Below are 26,394 nucleotides of genomic sequence, written 5' to 3' on the forward strand. Positions count from 1 at the left end.
TTTAAAATGGTTTAGAATAAAATTTAGCCTTAAGTATTTCTCTATGTCATGGTCCAAGTTGAATTTACCATCCACTCTGCATTGCATTGTAATATATATTCTTTTTTACATTTTTTAAAGCTACACTGTGTAATATTTTAAGTTGATTTTTAGCAAAAAACACTTTGTTCTTTCAAAATTATACATTCTCATTAATGTGTAATCACTTCAACCAACTAATTAAGTATTCAGTGTATAATCTGCCATTATCTGCCAATAAGCCATGCTGCGCATCCATCTTGAAAATACATTAGACAAAGAGGGACATACCTGGAAATTCAAGCTTCGCCTTTCGCGTTTTTACACTCAGTGGCACCGTGACGAATGCGAGGGGGAGATTACTCATGACTGCCGGCAGATTTGAAATAATACGGCCACCGTAGGAGTTAAAACGCCCTTGGAATGGGAGGGGCTAGAAAGTAATATTCAGTTCGTAGTCATATACAATTTCACCGCTAGATGGGAGAAAATCCTACACAGTGTAGCTTTAAATGTCAGCTGTTTGTGTCAATGGCTACTCTCATATTGCCATATTGGCTGTATCCTGTAAACTATTCAAATAATAAAAACTCTCAGCTGTATGTTGGGAGATGTACATAATTTAAAAATGAACAACATGTCTAAAGGCACTGAGTATGACATTGTCATTGTTCTAAAACTGCTCAGTTTCCCATTAGACAGAAATTTAAAATGACCTTGCTTGAGATACTCTTAGCTAAAGGCACATTTCATGGTGAATAATGAAAAGCCTTGCAGATCCTTTGTGATGTATTATGGAATGGGGCACTATTGAGATTATTTTGGTGAAAAAATGGTAAGTTCTTTCTAACACTACTTTGTGGAGTTTCTGCAGTTTGGGCTGATTTATACATTAAGTAATAATTAGAAGCATAATGCATTAATGCATTTATACAAAATGACCATTCAGAAACACATTAGTGGTGAAAATAGGATAGCACTGCTAATAAAACAACTTATGTTTCTGATAACTCCAAATGGGCCAACTCCACAAAGAGCAAGTTAAAAAAACGTACCCTCATTATAGAAAAGATTTATGGATGGCACGCATAAATGTGAATATACTGGCCACTATGAGGCCCGTGTCCAGAAGAGAAAGCATCATTACTAAAGAGATATTTTCGTCTAATGCTTGATAAGCAAATAAACCAATCAAAATTTTCGTTACAAACACAAACTTTGTTTCTCTAGTTTCTATAAAATGATTTAAACATCTAAATAATGAATCTATTAATTAAGAACTAGAGTTCAGAATCATACAAAAAATGTGCTGCTGCCCAGCTTTATTAATATTTGGGCTGTGAAGGGGAGACCCGGCAGGCATTTTTTTTTTCACTGGTCAATTTTGAGATTTTGGGCTATATGTCTTCAATAACATGTCTTCTTTCAGACTTGTGGTGAAAAAAAGTACAAAATACACATTTAGGTCTTTATTTTACTACACTTTGTCTATTTGCGTCTGTAGATTTCTCCTAAATTCAACAAAAGTTGGCGTTCTAAATCAACATGCTGCTCCGCGAACACTGTCTGCACCGTCATCACATATACCGTTGGAAAGTTCTCTTTCTCCTGTACAATGCTGTCGGTTCCAAATATGGTCAGTTCCTTTTTTATCAGCAACCAATCGTGAAAGTACAATGGGGCATTTAACTCTAAAGGCGAAATCTCATTGGCTGATGTCAATTTTAAAGGCCGTTTTCTCAAAATGTGTTTTTTCTCATACTCTGAGCCAGAAATCTCCACTCCAGGAGCACTTACATACCGGTACACCAAACTTTCCAATTGTATTCCTATCTATATTCTTAAGGTTTTTACAGAGGGGTTTGTTCATATATCATTCAGATTCTGATTTATACAACATTTTATACTTAAAACGGGGCAAAAATGGATTTTGTATGGCTGTTGACAGTTTATTTCTGATTAATGGAGTGATAAAAAGAGATATCCAAAAGATAGATAAAGACAGAGATATCCCCTCTGTAAAAACCTTTGACTCTAATATGTCAACAAAATGAAACAAGAATTTTTAATCTGGCTTTATCCAATGTTCAGATTTCTCTTCTGGAAATAATATGCAAATTAGTGCATATTTATTGAGATACTACCTAATTTGCATATTTAAACATAAACTAAAAACTTGGAATACAAAAGATATTTGTCTTAATGTCAGTAATCAACTGGGGAAGTTTCATGCTGATATCTATTAGTTATCCCCTATTCACCTGGTGTGTCTCCCCTTAATTTAACATATTAATCTACTACAATTTATTTAAAAAAACTGTGATTTTTTTTATTTATTAATTATGCTTTCTGAGCTGAGCTCAACATAATTCCATTTTTTTTTCTACCATTGGAGCAAGTACCATCAAAACATTAGTAATTTCTGCAGGCAGCCCTATGGCCGCGGGAACTAGGGGTGCTGAGGGTGCTGCATTGTAATTTAAGATGACATGACTTTTAAATAACTTTTAGTTTTTCAACCTGTTTTTTAAGAACACCTTCAACCTTTATAAAATTACTCTAAAGATTATTTTGTTTTTATATGTTGTTGAATAGGGTTTTATGACTTATGAGGTTTTATGAGAAATTAATATATCATAAGGGAATAAGCCGATCTCGCATGGAGTGAGTGACATGACACTGGTTGAGGACCAGCATCTCAGAACTGATTTGACACTCATTTAATGCATGTGAAAAAACTAAATATAGATGTATTGATTAAAGCATTCATCGGCATTAGGGGCTGGTCACACAGAACGTCAACCATTCCACTCTGCTACTTTTGTTTTTCAGTGTGAACGCACTACTCGTGTTTAACTGTTGTGCTCGCGTCTCGCGCATGACACAGCATTCTCAAAACGCAGCACTCAAGTTAAAATAAGTTAAACTAAAACACGCCTCGAAACCTTGCGTTTTCCCCCCGTTCCACTGTCCGCGTTTGGTGTCTTGCGTTTTCGCTTTGAAAGATTATGCTTTCTGTGTGAACCGGCACTCCTGAGTGAGTAGCCTACCATTAGGTAATTATGCAGATTTGTGTGCTGTGCTTTTTAAAATGTATCATGAGTTCTGAGCGTTCTCACATAACTCTGTACTCAACTTTTGTTTGGGCTGTTTAATATTAGGATTTTGTTTAAAATACTCTACCATAGCACCGCCCCGCAATATCAAGCCCCGCCCATTAAGCCCCGCCCCCAGCAACCCCCTGATAAAATATGTTCCCGCGGCTATGGGCAGCCCCAGCTGTTGTTTATGCAAGTATAGGCCTCAGACAACATGAACAAGATAAATGGGAGGGTAGCCATAAAAACCTCAGTGTTTAAACACATATGGGACATCATTTCACTTGTTTGAACTGATTCAGGCCACACTGAAAAAATAAAATAAAGTCAGTAATGCATTTCTGACAGAAAACACTTTTATCTGTCTAGATTCCACAGCAGAATCTATAGTACCACACATGGAAAAAAAACATTAACTAACTCTTATGAGTAACTGAGACAACACACAGTGGTTTTCTGAGTAGAAAGTTGAAAGAGTTATAGGAGAGAAGTCCTCTCTTAAAACATCTCAGAGCTAATAGTGTAATGCTGATCCGAAGAAGACGAAGATGATTAGGAAATAAATGGTTCTGTGAATTCCGGATGACCGCCAGAGGCAGTGCAAAGCACTAGTGGATAGCCTCAGAATGCTTTCTCGTGCATTACGAGTGACGAGGGACTCTGGTGGTCATCCGGAATTCACAGAACATCTCGGTTACGTATGTAACCCTCGTTCCCTGAGTAGACGTTACGTCAGTGATGACGAATGGGGTTTCGCTTAGAAAGCCTATCACCTTCGAGTATATAAAATGAGCCAATGGCAAGAAATGGCATGGGTCTGCGGATATACCTGTGGAGGTATATCCACCTCGTGGGTATATAAGGAAGCATGCAGATATGTCTTCGCTGAGGAGCCGAGACTGAACTCAGGCATTCCAGCGGTACAGCGGAAGTGGCAGGGAGGCGTAACTCAGGGAACGAGGGTTACATACGTAACCGAGACGTTCCCTTTCGTGGTCACTACGAGTTACGTCAATGACGGCAAATGGGGTTCCCAGTCTAATCACGCCACCTCGGCTGTCTTCCAGTGCCCTGCGTAAGTCTGAGATCCCTGTCGTGAGACTAGCACGGACGAGGGACTCCTACTTAACACATGAATACCAAGGTACACTGGGAAGCATATCTCAGCGGAAATATGCAATCAGTGCCAGGCCGAAGGGGGGCGGGGTGCTTAAGAATACACATATGACCCGGAGGGGCTGCATATGGAGTATCACTGGGGTATCCAGCCGCAGGTGGAATATTTCAACCCTAGGGGTGGCGTCCACTATCCAGTGAGACAACCTGTGCTTGGAGAGAGCCTTTCCCTTCAGCTTCCCACCATAACAGACAAAGAGCTGGTCTGAGGTCCTGAAACACTGCGTTCTGTCTACATAAGCACAGAGGGCGCGTACTGGACAGAGCAGTGCCAAGGCTGGGTCTACCTCCTCCAAGGGCAGCGCTTGCAGGTTCACCACCTGATCTCGAAAGGGAGTGGTGGGAACCTTGGGCACATATCCAGGCCGGGGTCTCAGGATCATGTGAGAGTTAGCCGGCCCGAATTCCAGGCACGCTTCGTCAACCGAAAATGCCTGCAGGTCCCCTACCCTCTTGATGGAGGCCAATGCAACCAGGAGCGCTGTCTTAATTGACAGGAACTTAAGCTCTACTGATTGCAGAGGCTCAAAGGGGGGGCACTCTGCAGGGCAGTTAAAACCACTGAAAGGTCCCAAGAGGGTACGAGAGGAGGGCGAGGAGGATTCAGTCTCCTCGCCCCTCTCAGGAACCTGATGATCAGGTCGTGCTTTCCCAGAGACTTACCTTCAACTGCATCATGATGTGTGGCAATGGCGGCAACATACACTTTCAGGGTGGAGGGAGACAGCCTTCGCTCCAACCCTTCTTGCAGAAAGGAAAGCACAACACTGATCGGGCATTTCGTGCGGTCTTCACAACGGGAAGAACACCAGTTGACGAAGAGGTTCCACTTCAACGCGTAGGCATGTCTCGTGGACGATGCTCTAGCGGAAGTGATGGTAGCCACCACCGCTGGTGGTAGGGTACTCAAACCTGCCTCGTCCCATCCAGGAGCCACACGTGGAGGTTCCAAAGATCGGGGCGAGGGTGCCAGAGGGTGCCCCGTCCCTGAGAAAGGAGGTCCTTCTTTTGGAAAGACTGTTGAAGCGACCAGGGAGATGAACACACAAACACTGGCAGATCACTGCACAGATCAGCAGGGAATGTGCACTTGCTGGAAATCGCTGTCACACCAACACCTGGAGAGAAGCTCATCTCGAAGAGTGAAGAGAAGATCTCAGATTTGGCTTGTGGAGTTAAGTGAATACTTGGCTCCGAAGCGAAAACATATCTGCATGTTGCCGGCATACTTCCTTATATACCCACGAGGTGGGGCGGAGTTACGCTATGCAAATTCCGCAGACCCATGGCATTTCTTTGCCATTGGCTCGTTTTATATACTCAAAGGTTATAGGCTTTCTAAGCGAAACCCCATTTGTCGTCACTGACGTAACACGAAAGGGAACCACAGTTACTTACGTAACTAGCGTTCTGTTTAATTCCTACTGGCCGCCAGAGTCCCTCGTCACTCGGAATGCGAGTAAGGGTTGATGAGATGTATTACACGCCAACTTTATCATCTCGACAATCCACCTTTGTTTGGACAAAGGTGCACCCTTGCGTACCTCACCATAACAGACAAATAACTGATCTGTCTGTCTGAAAGAAGCTGTAGACTTAACATAGCACTTTAAAGCTCGTACAGGACACAGAAGATGAGACTTCCCCCCATCTGTATCTGAGTGATTGAAAGGCGGCTGAAAAGCAGCCAGATGAATAGACTGATTCACAAATTGTGGTAACAAAACTTTAGTGAGAAAGGCTGGATTAGGCCAAAGAATGACCCCAGAATCCTTTGGAAACCAGCATAAACACAATTCACTCACTGATAAGGCATGAAGTTCACCAACACATTTAGTGGAAGTAATGGCCAACAAAAAAGACAACCAAGGACAACCACTTAATATCCGCAACAGCCAGCGGCTCAAATGGTGATGTACAAAGGGACTCTAGAACAAGCTTTAAGTCCCACACAGGAAAAGGAGTAGAACAAACTGGCTTTAAATGCCTCGCTCCCTTCAGAAAACTACAAACAAGGTTATGAGACCCCAGGGAAGCACCAGCAACCGGGTCATGATAAGCAGATATGGCAGCAACATAAACTTTTAAAGTGGAGGCCGCCCTGTTGAAATAGATGCTATAAGAAAGTCAATACTGTTGGCACAGTACAGTGAACTGGGTCAAGTCCTCGATCCCCGCACCAGGAAGAAAATATCCTCCAACGAGCAGCATAAAGCTGTTGTGCTGAAGGAGCCCAAGCGAGTTGGATCTGGGTGCCAAACACGGCTGTGCATCTGAGAAAGAAGGTCCCCTCTGACTGAGGGGAAGAACTTTTTCTATGGCTCCTTTCAGTAACAGTGAATGAATTTCTAAGGAAAGGGCCATTGAACTGGTTACATCTTTGACAACTGTCGGGAAGATTCCTGAAAACTTGGGAGGCCGGCGTCAGAATTGCAGAGTGTATCCCCTGCTCAAAGTCGCCAGAACCCAGGGGTCGGACACTGAATTTCCCCAGTAATGTAGATACTGCACAGTGAAACGACAGACCGCTGGCCCCATAGCTTCAGGGTTTTTGGCCTCTACCTTTAGGACTTGTGGGGGGGGTGGACCCTGCTGGTGACGGTGAAAAGGGCTGCGACCCTGGGCCTCCTCAGCTCTATGTTGCTGTGGGGCCTGAAGCTGAGAAGTGTTCTGCTGTCGCACTCGATGCTCTGAGACCGGATAGCTTGGGTGAGCCGGAGCCAGTGGCATCCTAAAAGGTGGTGCTCGTGGAACCTGAGTCAGTTGTCATGTGGCTTCTGACAACTTCATTCTCTTCTCCAATACCTCAGAAACATTGGGGCCAAAAAGATGTCCTGGTACAATTGGCAGTTCTCTTGGCAGTGTCTTCTTACAATCTTCAGATAACCTTACCTGAGCAAGCCATACTTGGCGCCGGGCTGTTAGAAGGGTCGCTGAAAGTGTCCCAAGTTCCCGAGTCACATGACCCATAGTCAACAGAGCCGTCTGTAAGAACTGAGATGTAGAAGCGTCAACGCTCGCTGACACTAATGTGTTACTGCAGGCAAATAGCAGCTGGCAGATAGTATTCTCTGCTCGAGTTATATAGGCTACCGACTTGTATGCCTTCTTCAAGAAAGTGTCAGTAAGTCCACATTGTGCACTCGGACAGCGTACATTGCCTCTTAGAGCCTCATCTGGTGATACCACCAACGCTGCAACTGGCTGTTCAATTTCAGGCGCCCGTCCTACCCCAATGGAGTCAGCCTCAGCCATTGTGGCAAGAGTGCGGGCTGTCTTTGACCTCCTTCTAGGCACATTGGGACTGGTAAGTGCACTGGAGAATTCTTACGCAGTGGCATTGTGAACACATTACTATCAGCAGCTTGTCTGAAGAACACATTGGTTTGAATGGGCTGGACAGGTGATTTGTCAAGACCCAAACGAGCCACCGCCATTTGCAGAACAGATAACACATCATCTGGAGAAGATGGGCCTGCACCCGATGAATGTACTGACCCACCGCTTGAACCACCTGTAGTAGATAGGTTAGAAAAAGCATTGTTTGGGAGGATGGGTTGTATGGCAGGTTCCACCAATTCTTCATCAAGAAAATGAGAATTAGACGCACTCATGGAGAGAGCGTCACAATCTATAGCATATGGGGGTTGGAAATCACTCTCATCCACTGGTGTGTTCTCAGTATGTGGGGCCGACACTGGGGGTTGTAGAGACTGAAGAAGACGTTGTAATGATACAGAGACGGATGCAAATGCAAGTAAAACAGTTTATTGGAGCTTAGTAGAAGATAACAACAGGTCAGAGGACAAACACTCAGGTGACATGACGCAGGGACTTCGACGGGCAACCCGGTGATGGCGTGCGGTGATCGGCGTGCTCAGGAATCCAGGGAACAAACAATCCAAACGAAGATGAAGCACAATGAAGATAATCCACACGAAGAAGGTGAGAGAAGCACACTGGAACAGGACACAACACCGGGGAAGCCACAACGATCTGACAACATGAGACAGTGATCACTGAACATATAAATGGAAAGGGAATTGGTTACAGCTGGCGCTAATAATCAACCTGAGATTGGATAACCACACCCACACACACACAAACACATAAGAGGGAGACAGTGGATTCATGAACCGTGACAGACGTTTCATCTCCATCATTTCTGAAGAGAGAGAAGCTACAGTCTTCGATAACAAGTGTTCTGAACTGTCTTTGTGTGGTACAGATTTCTTCTTGCTCGGCGGAGTGCCAGCAGCTGCTGACGCGCAGCGCTTTTGAGCGCGTCACGGCTGTTGTGCGAGGCTAACAGGCGAGTTAAAGGGATAGTTCACCCAAAAATGAAAATTCTGTCATCATTTACTCACCCTCAAGTTGTTCCAAACCTGTATGAGTTTCTTTGTTCTGCTGAACACAAAGGAAGATATTTGGAAGAATGTTTGTAATCAAACAGATCTCGGTCCCCATTGACTTCCATAGTAGGAAAAAATATATACTATGGTAGTAAATGGGGACCGAGATCTGTTTGGTTACAAACATTCTTCCAAATATCTTCCTTTGTGTTCAGCAGAACAAAGAAACTCATACAGGTTTGGAACAACTTGAGGGTGAGTAAATGATGACAGAATTTTCATTTTTGGGTGAACTATCCCTTTAATGTCTAACTTAGCAAGGCGAAGCTGTCTCTCTGACATCGGTAGCATACTACAATGCAAACACGGATCAGTCAGGGCCTCCTTCAGATGTTGAGCGCCTAAACATAATGGGCATCGATCGTGTCCGTCATTGGGAAGAAGCGTATTTGGACACAATTTGCATCTTGAAATGGAGATGAGAGAGCTATGATCCATGACTCCGTCAATAACACATCCTCGGTTAGCACCGTAGGCACTTAAAACTGTAATAACACTCAATCAGCAGTTTGAAAAAATCTTCGGATATAATCGAAAATTCTAAAACGTGAAACGCTGATGATAGTGTAGAGCGCGCTGTCACAGCTTGGGAGGGCGAATCCTCGCAACTCAGGTAAGCTGCACGAGACAGCGTGAAAACAAATGACCTATCAAAAGCGAGAAAGCGAAAGAGGCTGGGCACCAAGTTGCTGTGGTTTATATCCTCGCGTCTCGGTCTGCGTCATGACGTGACTTTGTTGTTAAATTCTTCTCGATCTATCTAGCTGGCGCAGCGATTATCCACTAGTGCTTTGCACTGCCTCTGGCGGTCAGTAGGAATTAAACAGAACAGGATTTACTAAAGAACTCAAAATAGGCAGGCAATGAACAATCCAAATGATGAAAGACAGTGTGCTACACATATACAATACAGGGAAATAAGTGATACAAACAGAGGAACCGAGATAAGATAAGCAGCTGTGATTATTAATCAGTATCCATAGAAACTAATGACTGGCTGGAAACTAAGATAAAGGAGAACATGTAACTGAAAAATCAAACTAAAAGTCCATTAAAATGAAACTAAGACGAAAACAGTGTCCAAACAGAACAGAACTGTGACAAATAGCAACTAATCACCGGGTCTGACATCACTGGGAATGTCAAGTCCCTTAGATAGAAATAGAGTGTGCTGTAAATACGCTACATTTCTGCTTTTCAATTTGATGATCTATGTAATTGCATGTTATATACACTTTCCTTTAAAGGGGACCTATAATGCCCCTTTTCACAAGATGTAATATAAGTCTCTGGTGTCCCCAGAATGTGTCTGTGAAGTTTCAGCTCAAAATACCTCACATATTATTTATTATAGCTTGTCAAATTTGCCCTTATTTGGGTGTGAGCAAAAACACGCCATCTTTGTGTGAGTCCCTTTAAATGCAAATGAGCTGCTGCTCCCCGCCCCCATTCCAGAAGAGAGTGGAGTCTTCACAGCTCATGCCTTGGATACTCTGGCAACAACAAAACTGGAGAATGTCACGCAGCCAAAAAGTCAGAAATGGTCATTATCGGTGTTCAGCTTTATATGTTTGAACCGGAGTCGGACACTGATGGAGAGACTCAGGAAGAAGTTACAACTTTTAGAATGCAACTGGACGTTTCTAAATGGTTAGTGGATACATTTATGTAGTTGTTGTGGAGTTAAGTTGACTCAACTCATCAACTAGCATGTACCGCCATGTTAATCAAAAAATCTTTCAGAAACAACTTTTGTGCTAATCCAGCATTTAATTTAGCATTAATGCTCTTTTATGAAGCAGTCGGGCGTACAAATATTTGCGTAAATATAACACTTTAACGAATTTCTGCGGTACATTTCCTTCATAAATGAAATTCAACCAGGGTGTTCTCAGTGGCTCAGATGCCGGGAGTTTATGGAGACTCTTATGTTCATTGGAACATCCAATAACAGAACATTTGTAATGTTTTTTGGCGCAGCCATTGTATATCTCCAGCTGCTACACTGAGGAAACAGAAATAGTGGACTGTTGCGGCCCACTCAGTGCAGTATCTGTGCTAATAGGGCAGATTGTCATGGGCGGGGCTTCCCCTATACTCTTGCGTAATCTGGAACCGCTCATTTGGAGAGAAGGTTTCACTGTTTTTTCAGCATCTCCCTTCATGAGCACTGCAATAAGGCACTGTGTCAAGTTAAAAGTGGTTCAGAATCAGACTTTAAAATGTCTTTTTAAAACTGTTCAGTCCATTTTCCTTCCTCTAGTTGATTTTAAATGCAAAAACGCATCCTGCGAAAAGCTCATAATGGGGCGCCATTTCAGTCACAACTTCACCTGAGGTGGCTCAGTGGCTTCATTAGCTATTCTCCATTTGCATGATCTCTGAATGAATCTCAATCAGCATCATTTCAGGATTAGCCATATGGTTAGTGGAGGCTAAGGAGACTGTAATGTCATCAGCACATTTTCAGTGAGTAGAAGGGATGAGAAATGTGTGCATGCGAAAGTGCACGCAAAGGACTGCAGGGCAATCTCTCATGATTTTTGTCTACGATCAAATACAGCTCGATCGGCACAGTAGCAGTTCCATACTGCATAATTCATTAACTAAATAAACAGTTTTTGTCGTTCTACCCAACAATTCCACCCACCCACCCAAACATACAAAAACTGAGAAATAATGAAGAGTTTCTGATGGAAAGAGAATAGGCTTGTTGTTTAGGGTGGTGGTTCCAGCAGGTCAGGTGAGAGCTCAGGCCTCCTATGAGTGTGCCATTGTGATTAATGAGCTAATGACACTTTAATTGGGTTGGGGCTCTGGAGAGAAGCACCAGAGGGATGCCACTTCTATGATAGGACAGACAGAGGAAGAGGAAGGGGATGAGGTATCCCTCTATTTCCCTAAAGCATTACATTAACCAAAATAGTTAAGTTAAGTTAAGTTAAGGATAATCAGAAGTTCCCCTGGCAAAGATATCAGCAAATTCACAACTAGCAGCTGCGAGTCACCTGTGCAAAACACAACTCTGTGAAAACACCTCCCTTACAAGAAACAAAAACACTGTGTCTGCACTGAAAAAAGCTAACTGAATCGGTTTTATTCAAGTAAAAAAAAAAATACACCGCAGTTCAAAAGTTTGGTTTTGGTAAGATTTCATGTTTTTTTTAAATGCTCCCCAATGTTGTATTTATTTGTCAAAAATACAGTAAAAAGCAGTAATACTGTAAAATATTATTACAATATACAATAACTGTTTTCTATTTGAATGTATTTTAAAATATTATTTATTCCTGTGATGGTGAAACTGAATTTTCAGCATTATTACGCCAGTGTTCAGTGTCACATGATCCTTCAGAAATCATTCTAATATGATGATTTGTTGCTCAAGAAGCAGTTGTTATTATTATCAATGTAGAAAACAGTTGTGCTGTTTAACATTTTTGTGGAAACCACCTTTTATAGGATTCTTTGATGAATAGAAAGTTCAAAAGAACAGCATTTATTTGAAATTGAAATCTTTTGCAACATTATAATGAAAATCTTTACTATCCCTTTTGATTAATTTAATGCATCCTTGCTGAATAAAAGTATTACTTTAAAAAGAAAAAATCTGATATGCAAGACTTATTTATTAGAATATACAAACGAAAAAGCTTGTGATAAAAACGTGATTGACACTTTTTTAAATAATATTTAGATAATTATTATAATTTTTATTATAATTTTATAATGGGTGAATGAACTTCAATTCAATTAAATCTACTCCTAAATAGTGATAATACTGATTATGTCAACAGGGCACTGGTCTAAACAGAGACAAATGACTAAGCATCTCTGAACACACACTCACATGAGTGCTAATGGCTGCTCAGTTGAGGAGATATAGATCTTTCTGTCATGGGGCATCCAGATAACTCAGCTGAAAATGGAAGGACACCTCGCGGCATGTGCCATGTGACCCTTGGCATGACCTCATTCTCCCTCTGTGCTCTGTTGTAATGCCCTTCAAATGGGAATGCAGGGCAAGTGTCTGTTTAGCCAGCCGTGTGCAGCGGTCTATATGACTGACAAGGATGCTACATTAATCCCAGGTATGAGATATTCCAGTGGAACAATTAGACTGCACGAGTGAACTGCATATGCATTATCTACTCTTTTTTTTTTTTACATTGCTTTGGAGAATTCCCTGAGACCACAGTTTAAATTCTCGGTAACACTTTGCCTGAAGCATTTATATATAATGCATTAATTATGCCTTGTTATGCACCTTATAGTGCCTTGTATGGTCTCATGAATAATTGTAACCACAGTTATAATACATTGTGATACTACCTCATAACATACCTTATGAAAGTATAATGCATTAAATCACATGGCAAACAGACAATTTCAGGTGTCTGGGATTATTACAAGGAATCTGCAAATATTATAATGCATTTTAACGTTTGCTACAATTATTTATGAAAAGATATAATGCATTATATTATGAATACATAATGCATTATACAGAAAGGCTTTAAGTGTTACCAAAATCCTAAATATTCACTGCTACATGCACATGTATTCCATAAAGCTGTTTCTACTGCCACCAACTGGATAGAAAAAAAAACTGGTGATAGGCCTATATACAGACCCTTTCCAAAAAATTAGAATATCATGGAAAAGTTTATTTATTTCCATAATTCCATTCAAAACGTTAAACTTCCATAGATTATAGATTCAGGGCCCACAACTTAAACGATTTCAAGTATTTAGTTGTTTATTTGTACATAATTTGGGCTTCCAGCTCATAAAACCCACGAAAACAGGATTTCAAAAAATTAGAATATTACATGAAATCACACAGTAATTACACAGCGATACCATGGTCATTGAACCAGGTTTTGGTTATTTTGGCAGTGTGGGCAGGTGCAAATCCTGCTGGAAAATGAAGGAAGCACGAAGTGCTCTGAAAATGTCCTGGTAGACGGCTAGACGCGGCATGTCAGCAGCGTCTTACGTCAGTAGCGTCACTGCGGAGTCGTGAACGCGGATTGACAACAGACCCGGAAGAGAATACAATGCTGAATAAAGTCGTAGTTTTTGTTATTTTTGGACCAAAATGTATTTTCGATGCTTCAAAAAATTCTAACTAACCCACTGATGTCACATGGACTACTTTGATGATGTCTTTATTACCTTTCTGGACATGGACAGTATACCGTACATACATTTTCAATGGAGGGACAGAAAGCTCTCGGGACTAAATCTAAAATATCTTAAACTGTGTTCCGAAGATGAACGGAGGTCTTACGGGCTTGGAACGACATGAGGGTGAGTCATTAATGACACAATTTTCATTTTTGGGTGAACTAACCCTTTAATATATTATTGCTGCATAATAATACTTCACAATATTATGGTTTTACTGTATTTTTGATTATATGAAATGCAGTTTCTTGGTGAGCATAAGGGTTTTCTTTCAAACATATTATAGAATCTTACCGACCCCAAACTTTTAAACGGTAGTGTAGACAACAGCCATTGAAAACCCCAAAATATCTGGCTGCGTTTACACTTGACATTAACTTGCAATCACCGTGATCCGATCAAGCAGATCGGATCATAAGCCAATCAGGACATGGTGCTTTTACACCTGTCCACATCAAGTGGCTTCTGTATCTGGATAATAGATTGGATCTCGTATTTTCAAAAAAAAGGATGGCTGCGGTGAAAAATCGATCTGAAGTGGTGGGTTTTCTTTTAAAAACAGTTTTCAGTTGGGGGACATTTTACAAATCTCGCAAAATGAGGAGGATGAAGAGGCTGCAAGTACTAATAATGTGGATAGATGCCATAATGGAAACGGTACAGAGAAACGTATGGGTCCGAGAACGCTGCCAGCTGTGCTGGGAAAAATGCGTGTTCTTTACAGAAAATGTATGATTCTGCAACTTTCGACTGTATCGCAAAACCACGCAGCTACGTGCAGCAATTCCTGGAGAGAGGAGGGGGGATAATGACAGTGGCGGGGTTTTGTGTCACGTCCACCTGTGAATGCAGACATGATGGCTGGATTGCGTTTACATTACACTGAGATCCGATGCGTCCTCGACTACCTCCGAACCTGGACACGCTGATCGGATAACATTCCGATCAGAAGCGCGTTCACACTTGTCTTTTCAATGCTTATGTGGACAACATCCGGATACAGGTCGCATGTTAATGCCAAGTGTAAACGCAGCCTCAGTAAAACAGAAGTTAAAACAGCCTCAGTAAAATACTCAGAACAAAAGTTCATACCACAGAGAATTGTTGTGGTCTACATCTGATATTTTCAGGATTAAAGATCATTATTTAACATTCCTGCAAATTCCCTATTTTGTCATTGAGCAGGTTTAAAACATCACATTCTCAATGATTCTCAATAAAACACATTCTTAATAAGTCACAATGCTTTTTGCTCACAATAGACTTCCACCCTGCAACCGTATGAGTGAAAAACCTCACCTGAGTGACCTTCTCTGTCACATTATGGGTCCGGTCTATTAGTTTGCAGGGGGCGATGATGTCAATCTCACTGGGCGGAACAGCAATTAAGGGGTCCGGCTTCATATCTAAGTTGTGTGATATCTGAGGACCCCGAACTGAGGTCCGGAGCCGAATGAGATCTGAGTCAGAAGTAGCATTCTGTAAGCTGGCTTTGCGGTGCATGGCGCCTAGAAGGAAAAAATTAACAAAGGTCTAATTAATCTCATCAACTAATGTTGCATGTATTTGTTTTCAATTATTACATGGCTCTCTGGAATACTAGTATAATGACTGTTATACTGTTTATTGGACTGTACATGGCAACATGTCGGTGATACTATCTTATATCACTCCATGGTCTTTGGCTAATTGGCCAATTGGTTTTATCATCACCTGTGCTACTAGGTCTGACGGGCAGCTTCCTGTCCCAGTTGAAGTCAGTGGTGGAGGGTGAGGGGCGCATGCCGCACAAGCTCTCACAGGAGCGGCTGTGGGCCATACTGCAGCTGGACGGACAGGCCTCTGAGGTGAGGTTGTGCAGACGCGGGGAGGACTGGGAGAAGCCCTGAGGCAGGGGAGGGGACACTTCTGATGGCCGTGGCTCACTTTCAGGCTCATTATGAGCCTTATCTTCCCACAACAACAGCTGAGATCCCCCGAGTGCAGAGCGTTCAGGCAGGGAGAGCAGTTTGTCCAGGGCTACAGACTCATGGCCCATATGGGGCATCGGCTGCATGTAGCCTTTTTCAGAATCTTCATGCAGAGACTGTTTACTGCCACTCAGGGAGCGCAGCAGGGGCAAAGGAAGCCTGAGTCTGTGTCTTCTTGCTGAGGACATAGGAAGTTAAGTATTTTATCAGATCATCATTACATTGCATAATTCAAACACAATAATGGTAGCTCATGAATTGGGGTCCCATACATGCTATAGCGATGCTGTAACCATCCTGCTGTCTAAATACATCTTCATTGATGGCCGTTTAAAAATAGGTGTGTATTGTGACACCATAAAATGTTTTGCAAGCAGCATATAAATATGCCATTATATTAGATATAGATGTTTTGCCAGCAAAAACATGAAATAATAATTCAAATGGATTATGAAAATAGTCTAACAAGTCTACCAATAAATACCACCATTTGGTGGGTCTCTAAAGAAAAGCAGGAAACAACGGTGTTCACAGGACAAGTAACTTATTGTTTACATAAATTACTCAACATTTTCAGTAAGAGCCCAATAGGCAGACTCCGGAAGCTTGTTTCTGCCACAGAATAAAAAATAACAAAGGTAATTGCAACTTTTTATCAATTTATTGCAGATTACATCTCGCAATTCTGACTTTAAAACATGCAATTGCGAGTTTATATCTGAGAAAAAAGTGAGATAAAATGATGCAATTATCTTTTTAAATGTTTTATTCAATGGCGGAAACAAGCTTCCATACGACTGATTGATCAATAGAATCTAAAAATAAAAATGTCAAAATATCTAATAAAATTGTTGTTTATTTTATTACTCAAATATTCATGCATCTTCATAAGACTTATTATATTTATAATGCCTGTTTTTTTTATTGTTGTATTGTATTGTAAAAAAAATAACAAAAAAAATGTATTTTGGTTATCGGAGATGTAAACGTAAAGAAACAATTTCATTGATCATTAAAAAAAATTATGATCATCTCGATTTTAAACTTACAATCCTTTAAGTTACAAGGAACTACTACTAAAGTGCATCACTTAATTGTACAATACAAAATATTCCTGAACATAATTGTTACACATTCTTTACAAACGTGAGGAGGCAACACCAAATCTGAAATTCAAATACAATATAATGTAATGAATTAAATCTGTCAGTCCGATCTGAGTACCTTTAGAGAGCCAGGGGATGGTGTGTTTGTGGTTGATGTCTCTGCCCGGTGAGCTGTCGATGGGTCTGTCCGGCTGACCTGCCAGCTCAAAGTTCAGGATGAACATGATGACTAAACCATCCTCATTCTTAACTGGAACCACATCCACAAGGCACGGCAAACACACACCTGCGTTGAGAGGGGGAAATCTGAACATTTGCAATAATGGCCACACATTCAGAGACAAAAAAATTCTGGGGTCACTTGACATCAGTACAGAACAAGCTCTTCATATGTTTGTCACCACTAGAGGACAGCATACAACAATAGATTCCAAACACAGTTGATTCAAACAGATGACAAGTCTTTAAGTGGATTTATTATTTTTCACAACACGTTTACCACAAAAGCTATCACAATCTATGAGTGCGTAGAAGGTCTGTGTTAAGGTCTGTGATGACCAGCTTGGCAGAAGTCCTGAGCCCTGACTGTTCACTGTGGCAACTGATAGCCGTCCCACATTGGCACTGTGGTTCCTGCTCTCTCACACTGCCAAACCAATCAGCCCCTCTCTGTGCCAGTCTGATGGGCCAGCATTGATAGCCAGGAGTGGTTCACAACAGAGATGAACTCAAGGGCAGGCAGGACGACAATGGAACCGGGAACATGGTGCCATCTCTCAGGGATTAAAAAGTGAAACACTTCTCTATTCCTCTGTAAATCATTTAATTCATACCAGCAGCATCTGCTACTGTAAAACAGTCACAGAGAGCATAACCATCTGCTGCTTAACACAAGCATCTTCTGCGTCATAATCTTCACAGTGTATAAGATACCAGACCAGTACAGGTAAGAACAAATGCTGATGTGTTATTATACAGGTTAAGTGCTCCATAAATACATTTTATATTGAAATGTCGCAAGATACAACATTGCAAGTGAAACACAAAAGGGTGTGACCACGTCAATGTGCCTAATTTGCAAGTTCAAGCCTTTTAAGAGATGCTCACACACATTCTCAAGATTGTTTTAATTTGCAAATGTCAAGGTATGTCTGTTTACATCCATGAAAAAAAAGACAAGCTTTCATTTGCAAACCTTACAAACTAAATCGGATTTTGACTTTTTCAGTACCAAGGACAGAGGCGGCTATTAGGACAAGGGAGGTTAATGCCACCAGAGGAAATTATATTGTTTTCATAAGAACATAAGCACCGTAGAAAACTGAAATTAATAATGGGATTTAGTGGCTCTAAAGCCTGACACACGCCCTCATCTTTCTCCTCCTCTCCACCACATCCTCTTGTCTGTCATGAGGATTCAGTTTTAGATGCACTGTATCATTTTCATCCAGTGCTTTCAGCTAGATATTCCTGAAAACCAGCCATTACAATTAGAAAACCACAAGGCCTTTTAGAAGTAGTGGTTATAGAGAGAAAAGAATAATTTATCAGTTTAAAATGCTTTTTGTGACCTTGGTCTATCACTAAGGTTAATCATTTGCAGATTAACAAGGCATTGAGTGTCCTGGTAATGTTGAAATGTTGTTTTCAGTGTTTTACATTCCATGTAGAGGCGTACATAGAATCTGTCACAGCATGTGACTCACTTACTGAACTACAGGTTTCATGTACTTTGTTTTCCATTAGGCCACTTTTACTTGCTGCATCACCAAGAAAGCAAAAATATATTCTATCTTTACCTGTATACATTACATAAAAGTCACATCTATGCAAGTACTATGAAATAAGCTAGGAAACTTAATAATCAAATACACATTGGCCAAGGGATTTATGCAACTTCATGAACGAGATGCATATAAATTCTGCAGAAATTTGCAGAACTCTACAGTCATAGATCTCATGCAACTTTTCTACTTGCATGTTGGACAAGAATTTATCATTTTGAATACCTGCTGCAATAACATAAAGAAAGCGAGATGTAGCAGGCAGCTCTGTATCGCCAGTATGTGTCCTTGTGCTTCCTTATCCTCTCGATTTACTCGTAGGATTTGAATATCATAATAAAACAAATTGCATGCAAATTTAGATAATAGCCTGAGGTTTGAGTTAAACTGCTGCCATATGCATGACTCCTTTCAGAAAAACAGCAACTACAAGCCTGCCAAAGTTCATGTTACACTGGTAGCTCTGAAAATACCCGGAATTTGACATGTGAAACAAATTTTGAACCGTTGGCACATCAAAGCAAACGCAACGTAATCAATAAATCAAAGTGCCAAACAAAAGCTTTAAATACAATGCTCTACAATAAAATAATAATAATAATAATAATAAAAATAAAAAATATTATATATATATATAACTAAACTGTAGATAAAAAAAGAATTAGACTATGATATTTCAACATATACAGTGTATAATATTTGATCATTTTCACTTATAAGGCATTCAGAAAATTTGACTCTAACTTTGATCCTATGGTTATATCAACTGCAAGATCAGGTTAGCAACATGCAAACAAAAAAGTCAATATAGTCTATCAGCATCTTTTAAGTAAGAAACTCCAAACTCAGCTGAATGCTGAAGAGGGCTTTCTGATAGACTCTCTATATGAGAGTTCAGGGATGAAGAACGGACATTTAAATAATTAACTCCTAGAGATGGTTTCAGTCATTACTCTGTCTAATTATAGCAGAGGAGGCCATTACCAGAATATGAAGACTGATGAGCAGGGTCATCCTCTGTCTTATGCGTTGAACGGAGGTTTTCCATTGGACCTCTCCTTGTTACACTCATAAATGGGTCATGTTTTAGAATGTTTGATTATTCAGCAGTTCTGCATTATTATAATTAATGTGGTTGTTACTGCTCATGTTATAATATTTAGATTATTTTATCTTTTATAAAGCAATGTTTCACATTTCATCATGTCTCCACACTAGGGTTTAACACATTTGCACATTTGGCTTAAACCTTGTCTACTGCACAACATTAGGCTTAAATTAAGATAAATAAAGTTTGGTACTACACCAGCAACACAACTATCTATAATGCTTAAGACTTTAAACTCATCATCGATTCCCATTTTCTCTGCAATTCCTTGCCACAGACACACTGGTCAGAAAAAAAAACACTTTAATCACGCCGTGATTGACCATGCCCAGTGAGAATAGCTAAATAGGGATCTATTGTTTCGATTCAAGAGCGTCATTGCGTTGCACATTCACATTGCTTAATCAGGCTAAATGTGAACAGCCTTTAACTTAAGTTCAATGAAAGTGAATGGGGACCAGAGACTTCGTTCAGACTGTCAGTCCAAATCTGATCACATTTAGCAAGTTTGAATGACAACAACAAAAACAACAACAACAACAACAACAACAAAAATCACATGAAATGTCTACCAATTCATTTTGAGCTGCATTCATACGTGGTTTGAAGTTCTATTCAAATCTCAGATCTGTCTAATCAGATTTCGTTTGGTTTATGTCACTTTCTCACGCCACGTAAAACGTAAACATGTCAGACGCTGTTATAGGAAACATGCTGAAAGTCACTGCAGAAACAAGGTAGTGTTGTTGCAGAGTAAGTTGAGCAGAAAATTACAATAATGGAGACATGTTGAATTTTGAGACCGGCGAATGCGACAGCAAGGAATAAAGACACGCATATAAGCCTCCTGCGTTTCTGCCGCTGCCTCATAAGACAGCAGCCATATCACCCTGTAGCCCAAGACTGGTTGCCCACTGAAGCTAAGCAGGGTTGAGGCTGGTCAGTACCTGGATGGGAGAACCTCCTGAGAAAACCAGGTTGCTGCTGGAAGAGGTGTTAGTGGGGCCAGCAGGGGGTCTCACCCTGTGGTCTGTGTGGGTCCTAACGCCCCAGTAAAGTGATGGGGAAACTATATTGTCAAAGAGCACCGTCCTTTGGATGAGACGTTAAACCGAGGTCCTGACTCTCTGTGGTCACAAAAAATCCCAAGATGTCTTTCGAAACGAGTAGGGGTGTAACCCAGATTTTTATTTGTAAGTATTTTTTTTTTTTTTTTTTTAGGATACTATGCATCCTGATAAAGTTCCCTTGGCCTTTGGAATTAAAATAGCCCCACATCATCACATAGCCTTCACCATACCTAGAGATTGGCATGGGGTACTTTCCATAAGATCATCTCTCAATGCAAATCAAACTAGCTTTTAGGCTAACTGAAATAAAACCATGCCAATCTCTAGGTATGGTGAAGGCTATGTGATGATGTGGGGCTATTTTAATTCCAAAGGCCAAGGGAACTTTATCAGGATGCATAGTATCCTAAAAAAAAATAAAAAAAAATACTTACAAATAAAAATCTGCCTGCCTCTATGGGAATTTAACATAGGGGTGTACTCACTTATGCACCATGTATTTTAAGGAAGAACATTTATTTATTTACGATACATTATTCATTCACAAAGAAAATTGGTGTCCTTAAAGGTTGGATTTTTCCTAATTTTTTAAATTAAGGCATTAAGTTCAATTTCCAAAATATGATTTTTTATTCCTCTTTTTAGTCAACTTTAGCATGGGTGTATTCACTTATGCATTGCACTGTATATATATATATATATATATATATATATATATATATATACACTAATTGGCTTCATCACTCTGTCTCCTCTCCACCAATAAGCTGGTGTGTGGTGGGCGTTCTGGCGCAATATGGCTGCCGTCACTTCATCCAGGTGGATGCTGCACATTGGTGGTGGTTGAGGAGATTCCGCCTTCCATATGTATTCTCGCTTTAAGTGCAGAGAAAAGCGCTATATAAATGTAATGAATTATTATTATTATTAAGACGCAGTAGTCCAGTGCATCGGCTACACATTGTCATGTTGTAAATAAGGCAACATCTGTATTGCAAACCCCTCCATGTTTCTGTTGTTGTTGTTGTTGTTGGCGTATGCCTACGAACGTAACGTCATTGCCATAGAAACCAATGCAGATATTCTGGAAAACGAGCACCACAGGACACAGAAATCTGATCTGAACACTTGCGAAACAGTGTGAACAGTGTGTGTGTGAAGAACAGATGAAAATTTTGCCCTTGCTTGACATACATGCTCACCATTAGGTTGGATTAAGAAAAAGCAGCTTGGTTATTCTACTATAAATAACTCATCATGAAGGCATGCAACAAATAAATGACAGAATTTTCATTTTGGTGAAGTATTCCTTGAAGTGAAAAGAATAATACCATTATTTTTTTATCAAATATAAAAGAAAGAAATTTAAGCAAAGTTTGAAATGGGGAGTTCTTATTAAAAGTCATCCCCAGATCATTTACTGCAAGAGCACAAACTGCCCCAGGGGTCATTATTAAGGGATAATCTGCTATGCTTTATACAGTTCACAGTCATTTTCTTCACAGTTAAACCTCACAGGGCCAACACACTTTAAAAAGGGATGGGCATTCACTAATTGAGTCGACTTTGGAATTGCTCTTTTGTGTTGAAGGATTACTTGTGCAACCAACATTAGTTCCACGCTCATGCTTTTAACGTCCTTCCCAAGAACTGTCTTCAGAGGCAAGGATCTTTGTGGCAACACAAATGCCTTTACGCGAAAACGGACATTTGTGCACTGGGTAACAAAACTGTTATTTATGCTGATTAAAGCATAAAGGTTATAAAGCATAAGGTTTTGAATATTTCCCCATGGCCTTTCTGTCTATTGCAGTTTTTCGCTGAAGCATCATTATCCTTCAAAGTTCCCTCGGAGGAGCTTTTTGTGTGTCCTTCCAGCAGGTAATTTGTGTAGAAACTTCCAGTAGTCCTCTCCAGACTGTAGGACGTTATTACTGACCATGACACCTTCATTACCTCGCATTAGTTTTCAGTAATAAATGATCCTCTGGACTATAGCCATCTACACATTTATAACACGTCCACATCTTCTTGTATTTATGCTTTAGAGTAACTAAAAAATCTTAGTGCAAAGTCTTTCTGCTGATTAATTCTCAACCATTTTTAAGGTTGTTTTGGGACTCACACACAAAATCGCATCATCATTAATGTTGAAGGCTGTTGAAGAAGGCTGCTGAGAAAAGTTATTTGTGTTTTATTTGCATGCAATATCTTTTGAAGTGCAGTATTTAGGTGGTTTTCCTGTCTAATTAAAGGGGTCATGAACTGAGAATTAAAATTTTCTTCAGTAATTTCTGTCAGTAATTACTGACAAAATGTTCATTTTTGGGTGAACTAACCCTTTAAACCTTTAAACATGGCATCTGAACCCTGACAATAGTTTATATTTACATGGCTATTGACAGAGGCGAACCAACACTGAGTGGGGCCCCCTCATTGGCAAAATTAATCAATGAGGCCCTTTATATATATATATATATATATATATATATATATGTGTGTGTGTGTGTGTGTGTGTGTGTGTGTGTGTGTGTGTGTGTGTGTGTGTGTATTTTATATGTTTTATGATTTTTTGTTAATATATCATCATTACCTAAAGATATTATTATACAAAATTCAAGTCAAAACAAAGAACATCTAACAGAACATAAGTTGTTTAATTTTTACAACATTATGTGCTTGTTTTTTTAATTAACGAAATGTCAATCTTCATCTTTATAACAGAAGATATACAATACAACAATCTTCAAGATACAATAAATCTTCAAATGTGTATTGATTAGAATTGCCATAGACTAAATATTTTTCTAGTGACTAGTAGTCTTTCAAGCAATTAGTCGACTAATCGCACTTTTCAATTAATTTCTGCTTAAAGGGATACTCCACTTTTTTTGGAAATAGCCTCATTTTACAACTCCCCCAGAGTTAAACAGTTGAGTTTTACCATTTTTGAATCCATTCAGCCGAACTCCGGGTCTGGCGGTACCACTTTTAGCATAGCTTAGCATAGATCATTGAATCGGACAAGACCATTAGCATCTCTCTCAAAAAAATAGAGTTTCGATATTTTTCCTATTTAAAACTTGACTCTTCTGTAGTTACATCGTGTACTAAGACCGACGGAAAATTAAAAGTTGCGATTTTTTTAGGCTGATATGGCTAGGAACTATACTCTCATTCCTGCGTAATAATTTTAAAAGAAACTTTGCTGCCGTACCATGGGTCCAGCAAGCGTAATGATATGACGCAGCGCCTGAAAATAGGCTAACTTCCGTCAACATAACCAACGTGACAACCTGCTTGCACAGGGAGCGTGCCTTGTAGCATGGAGACATTTGTGAGAACAGATCCATGGCTAATCGCACAGGAAAATCCACTAACTTTACCTAATTTGCTGGCTGAAACTACACAAACTTAGTCCCGGTCACATTGGAAATTACCGAGCTGGGGACTATTTTCAGGCGCTGCGTCATATCATTACGCCTGCTGGACCCATGGTACGGCAGCAAAGTTTCTTGATTATTACGCAGGAATGAGAGTATAGTTCCTAGCCATACCAGCCTAGAAAATCCCAACTTTTCATTTTCCGTCGGTCTTAGTACACGATGTAACTACAGAAGGGTCAAGTTTTAAATATTTTAAAAAATATCGAAACTCTTTGGTAATTTTTTTGAGAGAGATGCTAATGGTCCTGTCCGATTCAATGATCTATGCTAAGCTATGCTAAAAGTGGTACCGCCAGACCCGGAGATCGGCTGAATGGATTCGAAAACGGTAAAACTCCCTTTAAATACTGGGTGCATGGAGGAATATAGCCTATTCTGCACTCAAACGCATGCATAAATCTGGCTGAAAAAGCAGGCTAATGATAATAAATATGTCTTAAAAAATAACGAGGCATTTTAATTGTTTAACAATAAACTAGTGTTTTCTAAATCAGTGTCGGCTACAAACATATCTCCATACATCTCCGCTGTAAAGTAGATGCGCCTTTAGAAAGAAATGCATCTTTCATGCGGATTATATAATCAGACGGTATTTGCTTTCGATACAAATTTTTTCGTTTAAAAGTGGACATTTCAAGCTTTATATAGATATATTTCTCATGTACGTGAGGCTAGTATACGCTGTGTTTCGGTTTATTTTTGAGACCATGAAAGCGCGCCCTGATTGTTTTATTTTATTTTACAAAAGCACAACGTTTTCTTGTTATTGTGAGTTTACACAAATAAAAGTAGTTGCGACTGATGCATTATTCTTTTCTGTATGGCCAGAAATGATGGAGTATTTTAAGTTGTTTCCACTGTTTATAGGAAAATGCAAGTAATCGCGCCTGCGCCTCCATGTCATGCAGTGCACGCTCCACACTCCGCACAAACACTTGGAAATGCGCCTAATAATAGCGAACATTTATCTATGTTAACGTTGGAGCGAGTGGCCATGCCAGGCGGATAAGTCCTTGTCATGTTTAACAAATCAAATCATGTATTTTCTACATACCGCGAGTAAGAGCTGCTCCAGTTTGAAAAAGGCTGCTGAGGCAAGGCGGTAAAAGCATAACCAGCGTAACGAGAGAGGGGCCCCACTATGGGGGAATGCAGAGACGTTGTTGCATCTTTATATTAACATTCCTGATTGTTTGAACGATCAGCCCTCGGGGCCCCCTTAAAATGTGGGGCCCCAGGCAATTGCCTGGCTTGCCTGCCCTATTGCAACGCCTCTGGCTATTGATTCCAATAAGCATACAGAACATGACGTCCATTCTTGGTAGGTGCAGGGTAATGGATTTGACATACAGGTTTATATACTGTTACAGTACCACAGACCCCCATAAAAGTCTGAACATTAGCATGATTGTACACATATATATCCCAAAGTTTACTGTTACCAATGACATACTGTAATGAGATTTAAACGTCAATGTAAGAAAGTCAGAAAACAGAGAGGTCTCATATTTCGGAACGACTAATTGTAGCCTGAGCACACCTGAGAAATTTAGAGTGGTTTGGTTACACAGGGTCACATTGGGAAGTATTTCTAACATCCAGATCAGTGGAAAAATACCCTGTGCTGGGACATTCTAAAACTTAGGATGGATTATGAATATGTTTATCAGCTCTCAGTGGCGCAAACAAACTGAATTATTAATGCAGGACTGAATGTAGGCTAATTGCTAAATGGCAATGTATGGTATAATCTCAGTATTTACATTTTTGTTTTCTATTTTAAAAAAACAAACAAAAAAAAACTGTATTTAACTTAAAAAGAAAATTATTTCATATCCTGATCAATATTGTCCTACAAACAATGTTCATATTGAAGGCTATATGAAAACAAACACAGTGAATTTGACGTGACGTTGCAGTCTGTCTACTAACATTGCAACATTACAATCTAAAAACAAAATAATGCTTTTTAAAGAAGTAGTTAAATTTACTAAACTTAAAATGAAAATAAATAAA

The 26,394-nt window shown here is 40.1% G+C and overlaps 1 protein-coding gene across 1 annotated transcript in view; it reads right to left on the reverse strand.

Moving 5' to 3' along the window:
- kcnh2a (potassium voltage-gated channel, subfamily H (eag-related), member 2a) overlaps positions 1 to 26,394 on the reverse strand; it is a gene marked incomplete at its 5' end in the record, with an annotated part of 52,919 nt that overhangs the window by 24,355 nt on the left and 2,170 nt on the right. The window contains 3 exons of the mRNA XM_084412384.1: positions 15,194 to 15,402; positions 15,608 to 16,042; positions 17,089 to 17,256. Of these exons, the coding sequence (XP_084268510.1) occupies positions 15,194 to 15,402; positions 15,608 to 16,042; positions 17,089 to 17,256 (812 nt within the window). The remainder of the gene's footprint in view (positions 1 to 15,193; positions 15,403 to 15,607; positions 16,043 to 17,088; positions 17,257 to 26,394) is intronic.

Source organism: Rutilus rutilus (assembly GCF_951802725.1).
Source record: "Rutilus rutilus genome assembly, chromosome: 6".
Classification (NCBI taxonomy): domain Eukaryota; kingdom Metazoa; phylum Chordata; class Actinopteri; order Cypriniformes; family Leuciscidae; genus Rutilus; species Rutilus rutilus.